Source organism: Geosmithia morbida (genome assembly GCF_012550715.1).
Source record: "Geosmithia morbida isolate 1262 chromosome Unknown scaffold_2, whole genome shotgun sequence".
NCBI classification, from domain to species: Eukaryota; Fungi; Ascomycota; class Sordariomycetes; order Hypocreales; family Bionectriaceae; genus Geosmithia; species Geosmithia morbida.
The window spans coordinates 854980-870639 of NW_023336189.1; the positions used below are offsets into that span (position 1 = coordinate 854980).

The 15660-nt window shown below is 53.6% G+C and overlaps 3 protein-coding genes across 3 annotated transcripts; 1 reads left to right on the top strand and 2 right to left on the bottom strand.

The window, feature by feature from the left end:
- Window positions 1-216: 216 nt before the first annotated feature.
- GMORB2_3909 (pescadillo) lies at window positions 217-2259 on the bottom strand (the record flags this gene model as incomplete). The annotated part of the gene is made up of 1 exon (XM_035465885.1): window positions 217-2259. One exon carries the CDS (start codon window positions 2257-2259, stop codon window positions 217-219), a length of 2043 nt encoding a protein of 680 aa, XP_035323722.1.
- A 567-nt stretch (window positions 2260-2826) lies between these two features.
- Window positions 2827-4264, top strand: GMORB2_3910 (GPI-anchor transamidase subunit U; the record flags this gene model as incomplete). Its single annotated transcript, XM_035465886.1, has 3 exons — window positions 2827-2965; window positions 3053-3320; window positions 3406-4264. Coding segments are annotated over 3 exons (1266 nt in total), but the record flags the coding sequence as incomplete, so codon positions are not given.
- A 295-nt stretch (window positions 4265-4559) lies between these two features.
- On the bottom strand, window positions 4560-5963 carry GMORB2_3911 (sorting and assembly machinery component 37; the record flags this gene model as incomplete). The annotated part of the gene is made up of 2 exons (XM_035465887.1): window positions 4560-5758; window positions 5813-5963. The coding sequence occupies 2 exons, from the start codon at window positions 5961-5963 to the stop codon at window positions 4560-4562; spliced, it is 1350 nt and encodes a 449-aa protein (XP_035323724.1).
- Window positions 5964-15660: the final 9697 nt, after the last annotated feature.

Sequence of the window (15660 nt, forward strand, 5' to 3'; positions counted from 1 at the left end):
TATGAATATATGAATATATGAATTGACATTGCAACAAAATACAAACACACAATTCCACTACTCCGCCCCGAATTTACAGAAATTCTATAGTGCATCATTCAGCTTAGTATGCGTATACAACCAGCTCGTTCCTTTATTTTTTTTCTCTTCTTTTCTCATCTTTCCCTTCTTCTCCTTCTATAATTCCCGTCCTCCCCTTTTCTTCTCAGGAACTGCTCAGGCCTTGCCCTTTTCCTTGCGCTGCCTCTCCTTTTCAAACTTTCTCCTCTTGGCCCTGAGCTTCTCGTCCTCGGCGCTCTTCTTGGTGTTGGTGTACTGCATCTGCTCAAACAGCTTGCGCTTCTTCTTGCTGAGCATACCCTTGGCACGCTCCATGTCCTCTTCCTCCTCGCGCTGCTTCTTGATGAGGGCCTTGCGGGCGTCCTCCCTGGCCTTGGCTTTCTTGTTAGCGGCGGGCTTAGCCTTGACAGCGCCGCCGGCCAGCTCAGCTTCGAGTTCGGCTTGGCGCTCGGCCTCGGCATCCTCATCCTCATCCTCATCCTCGTCAGCATCATCCTCGACATCCTCATCCTCGACATCCTCATCCTCGTCTTCGTCGTCGTCGTCGTCGTCGTCGTCGTCATTCTCGTCCGAGTTGGCAACATCCATGCCCTCGGCGTTGGCCTCCTCATCCTCGTCCTCGTCGCTGGCAGCCTCCAGGGCCTCCTGGGCGGGCTCCTGCTCCTCGAGAGGGATGGTGGGGTCGTAGGCGCCCTGGACGCTCTTGACAAAGGGACTGAGATGAGGCGGAAGGTCGGCACCGGGGGCGTACAGGTGCGGCTCCTTGAGCTCAGCGTCGTTGACGCTGTCCCACACCCACTGAGGCTGGACGTAGATGCGGCCGGGCACGCGCCTGTTGGCGGCCAGCTTGCGGGCCGTCTGGCTGTCCTCGGCAGCCGGCTCGGCGGTGTCCTCGGCGGCGACCTGGACGGGGGGTCGGTCGACAATCTGGTGGGTAATGGCCGGATCGAGCTCATCGGTCGTCCAGGCGCCTCCGCCGAGGACGGCGTCCCACCCGACCTTCTTGCAGCCGAACGACTTAAGAAGGAACTCGAGAGGTTGTCTGGGCGTCTCGCGCGACAGGAAGAATGTGCAGTTGGCGAAGAGGGAGTGCTCGTTGGTGGACTCGGTAGGCTGGGGTAGGACGTCGCCACCGCTGGCGATGGGCTCAAACTTATCGATGCCCTCGGATTCGGCGGCGGCGGCCTCGTCGTCCTCGGCCGTCGTCACCTCCTCCTCCCGCTGCTGCTGCTGCTCGCCATTCTCGATCTGCTTGATGACCTCGTCGACGGCGGCCTGGACCTTGGGATCGGGCTTGTGAGCGGTGACGGTGGCGCTGGCCTCGAGCTGCTTCTGGATCTGGGCGTTGCCGTCGCTGCCGCCCATGAGGGTGAGGCCCTCGAGGGTAAAGGCACCGAGTTCGGCGGCGTTCTCGTCCTGAACCTGATCGAACTTGGGGGGGTACTTGATGCCGATGGAGGAGAAGAGCCTGTAGTTGACGAAGCCGAGGAGGGTCATGTAGAACTCGACAAAGGTGCCCATGATGCGAAAGTCGACGTCGCCGACGATGCGCTGGTTGAACTTGTAGGGTACGAGCCACAGGACCTCCTCCCCCTTGATTCTGGCCTGGTAGTAGACGCCCTTGATGGAGAGGAACGACTTGGTCAGGCTGCGCGACACGATGAGGTAATGCTGGAACTCGAGGCACAGGCGCTCGCAGCGGGCAATCATCTTGGCCGGCACCGACGACGTCGACGGCAGGTTGGCAAACATGAAGAGCATCGACAGGCAATCGTCGAGGTCCCTCACAGCGTCGATGAAGGTCGGATACCGCTCACGGATCAGGTGGTTGAGCGTGTACCGCGGCTTGCCCGTCTGCTCCGGCCTGGCGGCATTCTTCTCGAGGCGGGCGGCGTCGGTCACATCCCCCCTTCCCAGCGCCTTGGAGATCTTCTTCTCGAGCGCCTTCTGATCGCGGAACCGCTGCAGGAGCGGCTCGTGGAGGAGGTACTGGATGTCACGCGAGTAGTAGAAGGTCGTCGAGTTGGTCGCCGACTTGGACACCTTCTTCTTGCTCCGGGGCTCGCGTGGGTAGATGCCTTTCCAGATGCAGAGCTTGCGAAAGTCGGGCAGGCTGATTTGGAGTTTTCGAATTGCCTGGTTGCGGGTGACGTAGTTCTTGGCCGCGCCAGCCTGACCTCTCTTCTTGATTCTAGGCATTGTGTCAAGTGAATGGTCCAATGCTTTGGTGTTGAAAGAATATAGTATGTATGTATTGTATATCGGTGGCGGGGCCTCTTTGTGGTTCTGCGATACTATTTTTTTTTTTTGCCGTCCTGTTTTTTTTTTTACTGCCAGTATTGACCGCCTTATGACTTGTAGCAATTGAGGCTTAGCGTGGAGTTTCTGCTGCTGTACTGGTGCTGTGGGTGCTATGGGGCTGTCTAGGTGCTTAGAAACTGGCTATTATCGTACTGACTCCCCCAAAGTCGAACGGAATAGGCCCCAAGTAAATAAAAAACGTAGGGGAAGAGTTACCAGATTCCCGCACTCGCCCCACCTGTAAGACCGCTGGAGCTCTGGCCCGGGGGCTTCCAATCCCTGGCGACTTCGTGTTAATACCTGCCTGTGATTTAACTTCTGGATTCCGCCAGGGTGGCTATTCTACTATTCACGGTGGGATATCTTGCCCACCTACCTCCCCTCCCCAGATCACCACTCCTCCCTTTTGAGCCTGGGAGTTGTGGGATGAATAGACCAATACAGAGAGATTCTATGGCTTCAGCAACGGCTCCGAGGAGCAAGGCTGGCGTCTATGCTGGCGCCGCCTTGTTGCGACTTGTTCTATTTGTCGTCTTCCCCCGCCTGCCAGACCTCTTGACCGGACGCGTTGAGATCTCGACACCCGTCACGAGCTTCAAGCGACGTACGTTCCGGTCCGAACCTGTTCTTAGGACCTTTCTCTGAAAAGCTCCTCCCCTCCCGATAAGCTGACGCGGTCCCCCCATCTTAGTGCAAGAAGGCTTGTTCCTCTACAACCACAATGTCTGGCCTTACGATGGAGGCGTCTATCACCAGGCGCCCTTGCTGCTCCCCCTCTTCTCGCTCCTCCCCGACGTCAAGACCTGGCCTATATTCACGGCGCTCCTATACATCCTCGTCGACCTCGTCAGTGCCGATGCCCTCGTCAAGATATCTGATTCGGGAGAGGCCGGCAACGCGAGGTTGTTTGCGTCGCCGCGACGGGCCAAGAAGACGTGTAGCTTGGTTGTCGCAGCTGCGTATGTCCCCATACACCACCGCCACTACTACCAATGCTTCCCAGATGCCAGATCCGAATGCTGACATGACAGATGACCGTATCAGCTTCCTCTTCAACCCCCTGACGATCGCCAGCTGCGTGGGCCGGACGACGAGCGTCTTCACCAACTGCGCCGTCCTACACGCCGTGGCCCGAGCCATCCGCGGGTCGCCGTTCAATGCCATGGTGGCCCTGTCGTTCGCATCATACCTGTCCATGTACCCGATCCTCCTTCTGCCGCCGCTGATCCTCCTCGCCTTCGACCGACAGCCGCCCAAGCGGCGGATCGACTCGGTCTTCCAGTTCACGCTACGCAACGTGGCCGTGGTGGCCGGGTGCCTGACGGTACTGCTAGGCATGTCATCGGCGCTGACGGGCAACTCGTGGGACTTCCTGGGGCGCACGTACGGCATACAGCTGACGCTGTCGGACCTGACGCCAAACATTGGTCTGTGGTGGTACTTCTTCATCGAAATGTTCGACTCGTTCCGGTCCTTCTTCCTAGCCGTCTTCTGGCTGCACCTGGTGTCATACGTCGGCGGCCTGACGATCCGCCTGCGCACCCAGCCCCTCGTCGCCATCTCCCTCATGCTAGGCATCTTCTCCATCTTCAAGCCCTACCCTTCGGTCGCCGACACCAGTGTCTTCCTCGCCATACTACCCCTCTACCGACACGTCTTCCCCCTCATGCGCTACACCTTTGTCGCCTCGGCCACCCTTCTCTACGCCACATTTCTCGGTCCGGCCTTTTACCATCTCTGGATCTACGCAGGCAGCGGGAACGCAAACTTCTTCTACGCAATCACGTTGGTCTGGAGCCTGGGTCAGAGCCTCCTCGTCTCGGACCTGGCCTTTGCCGTCCTCAGGGATGAGTGGGAGGTTGAGAGACCTGAAATGGTTGGCAAGGACGTCAAGCAAATATAGTAGCCCTCTTTTCCATCAGATATCATTTGCTCTCCATAAAAAGAATGAGAGCATACGAGTATACGAGGCAGCAAAAAGAAAATCACAAAATACAATAAAAAAGAGCATATGACAATAGACGTAACGGTGGGAAATGGTTTCATCATTCAGAGCCGAATGCATTACATCTATACATGAGATTGGGTGACGGATTATGTCGTGGTGTATCCTTCAGAGGTTGAAAAAGAAGCCCGGTCTATTATACATGCGGTGTGCGTACGTGCGTGGTGGTTTTCGTATACAGGGGGAGGGGCCGTTAATCCAACTCGGCATCGGTGTCGACCAGGCGGCCCGTAGACGCCGGGACGGACGCCGACGACGGCATCGGTCCGAGAGCGCCGCTAATGATGGAACCCAGGTCGCCGAACTGGGCGAGCTTGCTGGAGGCGCGAGACTGGGTCCAGACCTGTCTGCGCGTGCCGAACGGCGGCATGGCCCTGTAGGCCACGACGCCGTACCCCACGGCCGCACCGGTGACCACGACACCCATGACCAGCATGAGCGCGCGTCGGTCGAGGCCGTGGATGTCGTGCTCGGCGCGATACCGTGCCTCGTCGGCGTAGTACTCACCAAGCCCGGGGGCGTTGCGGATGGCGGTGTCGAGGGCGCGAGTGGTCACGGAGAGGAAGGTGTTGGGCAGCGGTGGCGCGACGGGCGGCTCCTGCAGCGAGGAGCACGCGCGCCTCACGCCTGCCATGTAGCCCTTCAGCTGCGGTGCCTTCTGGTCGATGTAGTCCCTCAGGAATGCGCGGGGCACGGGGGCATCGTGCATGAGAGACAGGTAGCCTAGGGCTAAGCAGTCGAGGGATGAGATGGAAGGACCGCCGAGAAGTGTGGCGGCGGGGGTGGCGGCGGTGTCAGTGGTGCGGGCCGTGCCGCCATCCTTATCTGACGATGAAGATGAGGATTGGGAGAGGAGGTTGGTCAGGGCGGAGAGGCAGTCACCGGCCAGGCTGAAGAGTCGTATGGCGGTGGCCTGCTCGGGGGTCATGGACTCGCGGACGGAGCGGTTGGAGGCCGTGGCGGGGAGATGCCTCCGGAAGGACTCGGGGAGGGACTCGCGGCCGGTGGACAGATGGAGGCCGCGGGTGGGGTCGAAATCGCCGTCCAGCTCGGCCAGACCCAGGTGCTGCGACCGGTCGATGGCCTGCTGGCGGATCAGAGGAGGGACGGTCCAGGTAAGGGGCCAGGGGAGCAGGTCGCCGTAGGCGGGTCGCGTGGCGGCACTCCAGTTGGCGGCGGACACGTACAGCGACAGATCAACCAGCGGGGCGGCGTGCTCGGCCAGGAAGGACGAGTAGGCCGCCGAGTCGGCCCTCTGCCTCGTCGTCAGATGGCCGTCCAGGTCGGACGCCAGACCGTGACGGGACAGGTAGCCGACTATATGGCGGAAGCCGCTGGTCCATACGCCGTTGTGGTTGAGGGCTGGAAGGTGATCTTTTTGTTTTATTTCGTCTTGTCAGTAGTGTAGCTGCGCATGTGGGGTGATGCTGACATGATGGTACTCACTTGTTGGACTGATGGATGCGTCATTGCTCGGGATGAGACGCCACGATGACGGACTAGGTACTGCCCTTTGCAGGTAGGCTGCTATGGCTATGCACTCTGGGTCTATGGAGGTGAGACCAAAGGCTGGTCCCCAGATGTGAAGTTCCAACATGGTCGATGGCGGGGAGAGCGGGGGGGTTCCTGTTGCGCCTCTCTCTCTCCTTTTGATGAGCTCTCATTGCTGAGATTTAGCAATCCTTCAATTGACGTGGTGGTTCCACATGTCTGGAGCTGGATGTCACGAGTTCACGTGACTGCGAGAAGGAATGCGCTACTACTCGTACGTGTACGTATATTATGTAGTAATACCTACGGAGTATAAACAAAGCGATTCACATATCATGTACGTGCGGATATAAGGGGTTTTGCTTCCACAGACAGACAGTCTCCGATGATATTGGTTAGTGAGATGGGGGGGGAGGATGAAGCTGAAAGCATATAGTTCTTACATACTAGACAGTGAACCTGCAAGATTGACCCCCCTCCCCTCCCCCGTTCTCGCCTGATCCTCCAGTTGATCATGGGTCTCCGGGCGAGGTACCTGGGCTGATGAGATGACGGGTGCATGGTATCAGTGGATATGAGCTTTGAAGCTGCTGCGCTGCACCAATAATAGCATGTATATAGGACGACGAGGAGAAGGAAAGAAGAAGGGAGGGGGGTCCAAGAGCTCCCTATCCGACAGCAGACTCGTTAATGATCAACCTGATACGTAAACTGGTTTCCATAATGCCAATACTACTACTACATGTACGAGTACCGACTATATTAAAACCCATGACTACTGCGATTGTAGACGGAGTGCGGAGTACTCCGTCAATGTATGTATCCTGTCCAAGCAACTTCAGGTGATATCCTACACTAAATTGGCTAACCAACTCCACACATCTTATCCGATGCTGATTGCCGTCCTCAACTCTGTTCGAACCAATGGTTGCAGGGACAGGGCCTTGGCAAGAGGGAGTACGGATGGATACTAGTATTAAAATCATTCTCGTCTCCGTAAGACCGCAAGGGCCGCGGAGGCATGATCCGCAGTAATGATCCGCAGTATCGCTAGACTTACTTGTAAGGCATAATAGTATCGATTGTATATGTATCATTATTACCACGACACATATCCGACGGATTCTACCACTACGCTGCACTGCTTCATGCTTGGCAGCCACTGCTGCTGGGCAGTATTCGTAATTGTGGAAGCTGTACTCGTACAGGTAATATTGATAGAGAATGGTATCATCCGCGGGCACATGTACATGTGTTACATGTCTTACACACACCCCCTTGCGTTCGTTGTATGCCTGCAGGCTGCAGCGTAGATGTGATAGCCGCCCCCAGGCCCCATTGTCGATCGCCATCCTGAGAGGAGTTTCGTCATTACGGAGTGCGACGTACGGTACGAATTGGTCGACATTGCTACCGCGTGCGCGTGACACCACATGTCACGCAGGGCCAGTGGCTCAGCTGAGGGAGACGATGCTCTCGAGACGAGGACAGCACGCCCCGTGCTTCAGCATACAGCCAATCGATTTACCGCGTATTGCGGGTCATAGAACGTGTTGGCCAAACAGCCCAGCGCGGCCAGGCTGAGGGAAGATGTCGTTGGCACCTTGCCCGGATGGGTGGGGGAAGAACACGACATAGTCCCAGTACCCGGCCTCTTCCCAGCCGATCATAGCAGCAAACGCTGTAGACGAGAGATGCTTCCAGGCTGGAGGTTCGCAGTGGAGCAGGGCGACGCAGGTGGCTCGTAAAAGCTACGTCCGTGGTCCGCGAGAGCCTTCCCTGATTCCGAGAAGCAGGGTGTAGTCGTACCGATACACGACCGGTGCAGTCACCGACGGCCTTGGAACCCCGAGGCAGAGGATGGATCGATCGTATACGCCCGAGGATACCACGGAGCTACGCGGTGATGTGCGTCTTGCCCGTCTCGTCGAAACCATTCCAGATACGGCGTCGCCTCGGTGTGGTCCATCTCGGTGCAGTTGCATGCAGTGTCGTTTGACGACGTCTCTGTTGCCGTAGACTCGGGTAGGGGCATATGCGTACTCGGCACATCTCGATAAGATGTCTCCCGCTGTGCTCCTGCTTCTTCCCGTTCTTCATAGGTATCGTCACCAGTACGCACGTACAGTTTCCCATTCCACGTGACAGCGGCACAGTCAGTACCTGTATTATTATGCCGTAGCCCTTTTGTCCGGGTAGACTGGATGCCGTGGACTTGTCAGCTGTCAACTGTACATGGGTCGTACCGCACGAATGCGACGTAGAAGGTAAGAGCCAACAGAAGAAGCCCTTGCAGGCGGGCGGCGATTCAACGAGAGGCTACGCTACGGGGAGGGTAGCATCACCTACTGCTACTACTGCTACTACTACGAGTACACGTATAATATATGTACCCGGTGTTAAGCTGGGATGGAGGCAGACCCCCCTGGACCGAGGGTTTGCAGTCTGCGTGACATTTCCGGATGTAGTCGCAACGGAGACGTGCGTAATATTGACGACGTAAGCATATCTGCCAATCTCTCTCTCTCTCTCTCTCTTGCAGCCCCTTATCTGGGAGGCGAGGCAGACCTTGCCATGGAGACGGGCGGCAAAGAGATAGGGGAAGATTGAAAATTAGAATGAAATAAGAGAAGAGAAGAGTCGTGTGCGAATGGCCAAAGCAGACAGTATTATCGTACGCCTTATTTTGATTTTTTTTTTTTTGATTTTTTTTTGCCGGAGATAGGGGGGATGTGGTGGTCCATGCTGAAGCTGGTCGGAAGCCGAGGCTACGGAGTTGACCCGTAGTCAGTCGTTCGCAGACTGACAGTGGGACAAGTGCCCATGGGATGGAGGGTTCCTGCAGCGGGGAGGTCGGTGTGTTTCGAGTTTCGAACTGTTTCAATGATGAAGAGGATTTGCCACCGGCAACAGACTATTCTTATCCACGAGTACTCCGTACTCGCAGATTGGATTTTGCCCACAGCTTGGGAGATTTAGGATGAGATGAATACCCAGGGTGGATGGGTGAATGCTCAATCCTCCAGTGCTGCGACGGTCAGAAACCGGGGAGGCTGTTCAGGTTGAAGCAAAAGTACATAATCCGTACACCTGCGGATGGAAAGGTGGAAAGGGGCAGAAGACAGGATGAGTTGCAAAGACAACCCACGTGCAGCTGACAGGCGAGAGTCTAGTACAGCAGAGATGGCAGTGGTTTTGCGTGCTAATCAAAGCCTAATAGGTAGGTACAGCCTCTTCTCGCTGAAGACGAGGTTCGAGACCGTTCATCCAAGTTGCGCGTCGAACATGGGCTATGGCTAGATTTAGGCTTTTCCTCCTCCTGTTGGAGGGCCGCGTCCCGCTTCTTTTGTCTTCGATGATGAGCTGCGTGCAGTCCGTATGAGTAACATCATCACTGGGAATGCATAGTACGGATAGTAAGTACTGCTGGTACTAAGTATTAAATGCCGTAGGCCGCCGGTGCTGGCGGTCACTTTTACTCCTGTATAGGACGCCACTTCAGCCACAAGAATGGCGTCGTAATCTTTTTTTTTCCTGTCCGACGGTATCCCTAACAGGGACCGAAAAGAGGGTGAGAGTATCCCCCATCATCATAGGGTTCTCGGAGAGAGCGACAGGAACGAGCTGAGTTGAATGAATCGTACAGCCTAGTGGGGGGCACTGACGGGCGGACTAGAAACAAAGACAAAAATCAGAGGTCGTTACCGGAGAAGAGCAGTCACTAACACCGTTGATTTTCCTCGGAAGGAGGCACTACCGGTTCATACGGGTTAGTAGTTCCACTAGTAGGCAATGATGGCTGTAAGAGAAGGAGAAAGAAAAGACAGGTACGACGACGGACCGACTAGTATTGCTATGTGGATAGTCTATTGCTAGTCAAAGATCTACTAGCAGTTATTAATACCACCGAGTGGGATGAGGGAGAGAGAGTCGGCGGTTGAGCCTGGGGACGCCGACAGGGCGAGACGATGGAATGCGACGGGCATCTTCCCGGGCTGTCAAAGCCGTCGTCGTCGACGTCAGCATGACTATTTTTTCCTTGCGACGTATATAACATGGAACGATAGAGTTTACAGGTTCCTCTTTTTTTTTTCATTTAGAGAGAGGGGGAGGGACCCGCACGGATGATACGGAAGATGGGTACGTTGAAGCTTTCATGTGTTGACAGCCAACGGGACAGACCAACGGAAAGGCACACAACGTGATCCTCATGAGTGGCCCGTCCTTGCCGGTGTAGAACGACGTAACTGTGCGCCAGCATGTAGGCCGTATATGGAAGGACTGAGCGGGGGGGGGAGGGGGGAGGGGCAGAGCGATGAGAAGGAGGGGGGAGGGGGGAAGGACCTCTAACAATAGAGGAACAAGGAGAACAGATATGTCATTCTAAGACACCTGACGCAGACATGGAGAAGTAAAAGAAAAGCCCACCGAGAGGTGTGGACCGTTGGCCGACTCACCTGACGAGGATGGACTGGTAATAGACGGGCTTCACATTCAGACAGACACACGAGAGTCGGTGTTGAGGAATAGACATGTTTCATTCGTGTATTATTATAAGGAAAATGGTATAGTGAAACTGATAAGAAAAAGCAGACTCCTAGATCCCAAGCAGATATATGCAGAAAAACTCTCGCCCGATATCCGCCAAATCCCTCTGTAGTAAGAAGATGCACCTCGTCCTTTAAGTATAGTAACTGAAATCATGACGCATGAAAGAGAGAAAGGATTAAAATTGTAATACAAGCGCAACAGGCGCAAGGAAAGAGGGGAGAGAACCTGAACACCCATAAGGTATCAGGTGTGGGGAATAAGAAAGGAGAATAGATGCCCAATGCCCCTCTCAAAAGAATGCCTCGAAGCCAGCGAGGAAGGTCGAGAGCGGGGGGGGAGGGGGGATGATCGCTTGGTGATGCAGAGGCCCGTTATGCGACCCGGCGGTGCGGGACATTTAGAGCAAAACCGGTGACAGGAGGGCAGGTGATTCGACAAAGAGGGTTGATTCTTCTTTCCCCCCTCGGTCGAGCTTTCTCTCCAAGTCTTGCTGCTGCAGCTCTGAATAAGGATTCGTTGGCGTCTACATATGCATGGCCAGCTCAGCCGTTGTTTGTGTCGGTTTCGTGCCAAGGCTGACTCCGGTTCGTGGCGTTGACGTGCATATGCGCATCACCAAGTATTCCGACTCTCTGGGCTCGTAACAGTCGAGAGTGGTATGGTGTGCTTTCCATGGTTATCGTCGCAGGGCTCCCATGCTTTGAGAGTGTAAGGCGAAAGTGGTAATACCATGTGTTCATCCGACAAGGGCCGGAGAGGTTGCGGTTGTAGTTGAGATTGTCCAAGGTTCCGATGAGGGTACAGTCCGGGTTTTACTTGAAAAGGTTGCCAAAAAAAGATAGTCGTGGACTCATCGTTCGAGTATTGTCTCGAGAGCGAACGAGGCACTTGTCATCTAACCCCTCTTGGGAAGAGGAGGAAGAGGCCGGCTGGGAGGAGGTCCAGGGCAGGGAGGAAGCTGGGAGGGACGCTGAGCAGGCATGTTGGACGGTTGTGTTGTGAAAGAGCTGAGAAGCTGATTGTTGTGGTTGTGGTAGTAGTGGTGGATTGGAATTGGCTTTGGAATATCGAAGAGTGAAAGGTAGAATAAATGCTTGGTTGGGTCTGATGAAGGGAGAAGGGAAAGAGAGGGGCCAGAGGAGCAAAGGGAGGGAACCGGTCTCGTTATATACACACTGACGACAAATAGACTACAGGGAGGGAAAAGAAAATACAAACTGTCCGATCTTTCCAGCTTAACATATGATATTACCCGTTTATGGGGACGATTATGACAGCGGAAACCCAAAAAAAAGGAAAAAAAAATAGCAAGGGCGAAAGATAGAAAAATGGGTTAAGAAAAGTACGTATTCCCGCCAAGAGAAGAAGCGAAATGGCCGGGGAGAGGGGTGTGAATGTACCTGACGCGATTGATGAGACACAATTTTATTACGGGGGGGTGTGCGTGAAGAGGGGGATGGGGGGGGCGTCTGTGTGTGAGTACATGTGAATAAGGTAGGGGAACGGAGACGGAGAGAGAGATGCGGTGACGCAGTGTGTAATCTGTAGCCGGGGCGAAAACTGTACTTTGCTGCTCTGCTGTACAAGTATTGTTGCCCAGTTCTGGAGGTGGAGACTGACGGGAAATTGAAACATGGGCCCAGTGAGGGAGACAGAGAGACACCCCTGCGTTGGGGACAGGGTGTGATGTAAAATTATATGGGAGTGGTTCTTTGGGGGTATGTGCTCCGTACATGGTATTATCCAATTTGACAGGGTGCTTGAGTCGTCGGTCTCTTCGTCTTTCTGGACAAGTCTACGGTATGGGTTCGGGTATTGTAGGCGTACGCTTGGATGTAGTCTCGACAATAAATATATATATGTATATGTATTAGAATAGAACAAAATGTATATATATATAAAAGACGTACTACTCAATGCAGGTAGGAGAGACAAGATTGAGGTCAAGAGAATTTGGCCGTATCAGGGGTATAGTAAGTAATACGGATTATAGTGAGCAATGTCGGCTAGAGACGCACACTCAGACACTCTAACCAGGCACGCACCCTGACCAGCTACCAAGCACTCAACCAGTGTCAGTCCCTGACCCAAAACCACTCGAGACCATCTCGAGAGCAAGGCGGTCTCACCACCTCCAAATTGAGGGAGGGTCGGAAGGCTTCGAGAGAGAGCTCCTCCATCTGTTTCGTATCGTCTTGATTATTCCTTCACAATTCGATACGGTACATGCGCTATTGCATGCATGTACAATGTACAAGCGCATGCGACCACACGTTCGGACTCTGAACAGATTACAAGTACGAGAGACCACCGCGCATCGCCAATGCCACTGCCACCGTAGAAACGAATATTAATGCCGTGCCGTACACGTTAAATTACTACCACGACGATGTAGTATTACCCTCTATTCTATTATTACGACTGCACAATACATGTACTCCGTACTCCCGTATCGATACTTGATATAGTCCGTACAGAGAGTATCGTTACTACCATCATCACCTCTCTGCCTGCCACGAGTACGAGCAACGATACTTCGTGTGGTACCTCTCTCTGCCTCTTCTGCCAAACCTGGACAAGCCACCTTCCCCATCCTTGGAAATCGGGTCATCAGATCAATGCCACGCGGTCGTTTGGCACAAACCCGGCCCTGCAGCCACCAAGAGTCTTGTTGATCCAGCCAGACCACACCAACCCGACCTTTTTTTTGACTCTACGCTTTTGTAACGACATATTACACTTTTGTACTGTCATGCACGCACGCCGTACGGAGCACTCATGTATGATTACTCCGTACCGCACACACACCGAGAAGTCCAGGCGCACGCGCAGCCGCAGCAGTAATAATATTATTACATGTAGTAATAAAAGTCAAAAGCCCCCCCCCCCCCCCTCTAGTGAGTTAGTGAGTTGTTGCCAGGCCACTGGGGCTGGTTTTTTTTTTTTTGGTCATACCTGTACTCCATAGCTTCAGTACAGTGTTTAATGGTCTGATATTGCTGTCTAGCGTTTTGATTCGATCCCGTGTCAGAAACGGCACGGTAGGTCGCATGCGGTTGATTACGGATGGTGGTCAACAAGTGCATTACTTACTGTACACACGTACGAGTACTCGACAGAGCTCTACGGAGCAGAGTTCAGAGACTTTGTTGGTCAGCCGTGGCTTGATGACCTTGAGCTAAAACCATGTCGTTTTCTTCTTATTCGTTCTACAATTCATCAGAGATAAAGCTGAAAGTCATGAGGGAAAAAAGAAAGTGAGACATGAAATCAAATGAAAAATCTCTGAAGTTTTTTATTCTCAATATATACGACATAATTGAGAAAAGTGCAACACCATGTACCTACTGTGTGAGTGAGAATGAGGCACCGAATCTAGGCTACTCTAATTCCTCCCCCCCCCCCCTTTCCTCAATAACATGTGTCTTCCCATCAGGCAACCAACCCATGAAACAAAGGCGGCTACCTCCGAGAAGAGGGGGGGGGGGGGGGGGGGGCAAAGTAAATAAAACAACTGGTGGTGCGCACGTCAACTCGACTCGTAAGCTTGGCTGCATGGAACGCCCGGCTGTGTGTGCGCGTGTGTGAGAGAGTGCGTGTGTGCGCGTGTGTGAGTGCGTGTGCGTGTGGTGTGTGTGTGAGTGCGTGTGCGTGTGGTGTGTGTGTGTGTGTGTGTGTGTGTGTGGCTGTGCAAGGGTCCATACGGCGTAGGTGATACGGCGTGTTATCAAGTATTAGCACTGCGGCACATAAATCAATACCTACGAGTAAAATACACCATACAGGCACACCTACTAGCGGTAATACCTTCTGTGTTTCGTAAGCGAAGAGGCGAGATCCGATAATGATGCTGATGGCCCATGGGTGCGTTACGACGTAGGCAACGACACACGGTATCGCATGTATTAGCCTGCAGGTGCAGGCTCAAAAAGCAGAAGCAGAAAATGACGAATCCAACGGCCAAACGTCGCCCTGTGGGATAGTAGTACCCTACTACGGAACAGTAGGGTGTAGCAAAAAAGAAAAAGAAAAAAAAAAGAAAAAAAAGGGAAGGATCAGGGCGATCTACAACGAGACTCCATAACACCGGCATGTTGGGAAGGCAACCCTGGTTTTCATGGCGAGTGCACGCCTCTCTACTCTTTTTCTTTCACCGAGTCTTTACGGTGTGTAGAGTACGGATATCTGGACCCGTACGGGGTAGTTTAAAATGAATGTAATCAATGCCAGTACGACGTTATACGGTCGGTGCAGGGACGGAGAGTCGAATACGATGGAAATGGGGGGGTGTCCACTTTCTGGAAGCTCGATGGAAGCATTCATGTTCCTTGTACCGAGTACGAGTGTAAGCACCTACGACGGCTATAGTGCAGGTAGTATTACTTACTAATCACGAGTACGAGTACAGGTAACCTACATCAGTAAATTAACACCGGATATGAGGCACCCGACGGCAAGACGAGGGAGTCTTGTATACTAGTACAAGCAAGTGCCAAGTTCCCACTGGTCAGGTCCACTTCCAGGCACTTCTCTTCTAGCCGTAGCTAACGCCCGTTTGAACCTCTGGTATAATCTATCACTTTGTTGCATTATCGTACTCGTATGCCAACGAGCATCGAGGAAAACATGTGAATGTCTGGCACTCTCCGGCCAAAACACCCATCATTTAAACCTCATACGATGGGGTCTAATAATATCTGCTCACACCATGGAGGCTGAGACGTGAACGTACATGTCTATGTAATACGTCCTCTTGGTCGTAACAACCCCCCCTTCCCCCCTGGGCAGGTGAAACGGTCCCTAATATCACACATCAGCAGTTCACAACTATGCTTCAACTTGGGGTGAAATATACGTGTGTGTGTGTGTGTGTGTTTGCGTCTCATGAAAGCCCTGGACCCACCACTCTGCTTGTCCGGGGTTAGAAAGGAAAAGAGGTCATCCGCACTTTTTTTTTCTTTTTCCTCCCTCTCTTTCCATCTTCCATGACGGCAGAAAAGGGAACTGCTAGTATTATTATTATTTTTATCATCGTTACAACAGTAGCAGCAGCAGCAGCAGCAGCAGCAGTAGTAGCAGCAGTAGTAGCATCCTTGCCAGGCTGAGAGCCGAGGGCCCAGGGCCCAGGGGAGGCGGGCCAAAGGGATTGAACTCGGGGGGGTGGGAGGGTGTGAGATTAAGAGTTGGGAAACTGCTCCTTCTTCTTGTTGAATAGAAATTTGTCCCCCTCCCCATGTACGATAAATTGATCC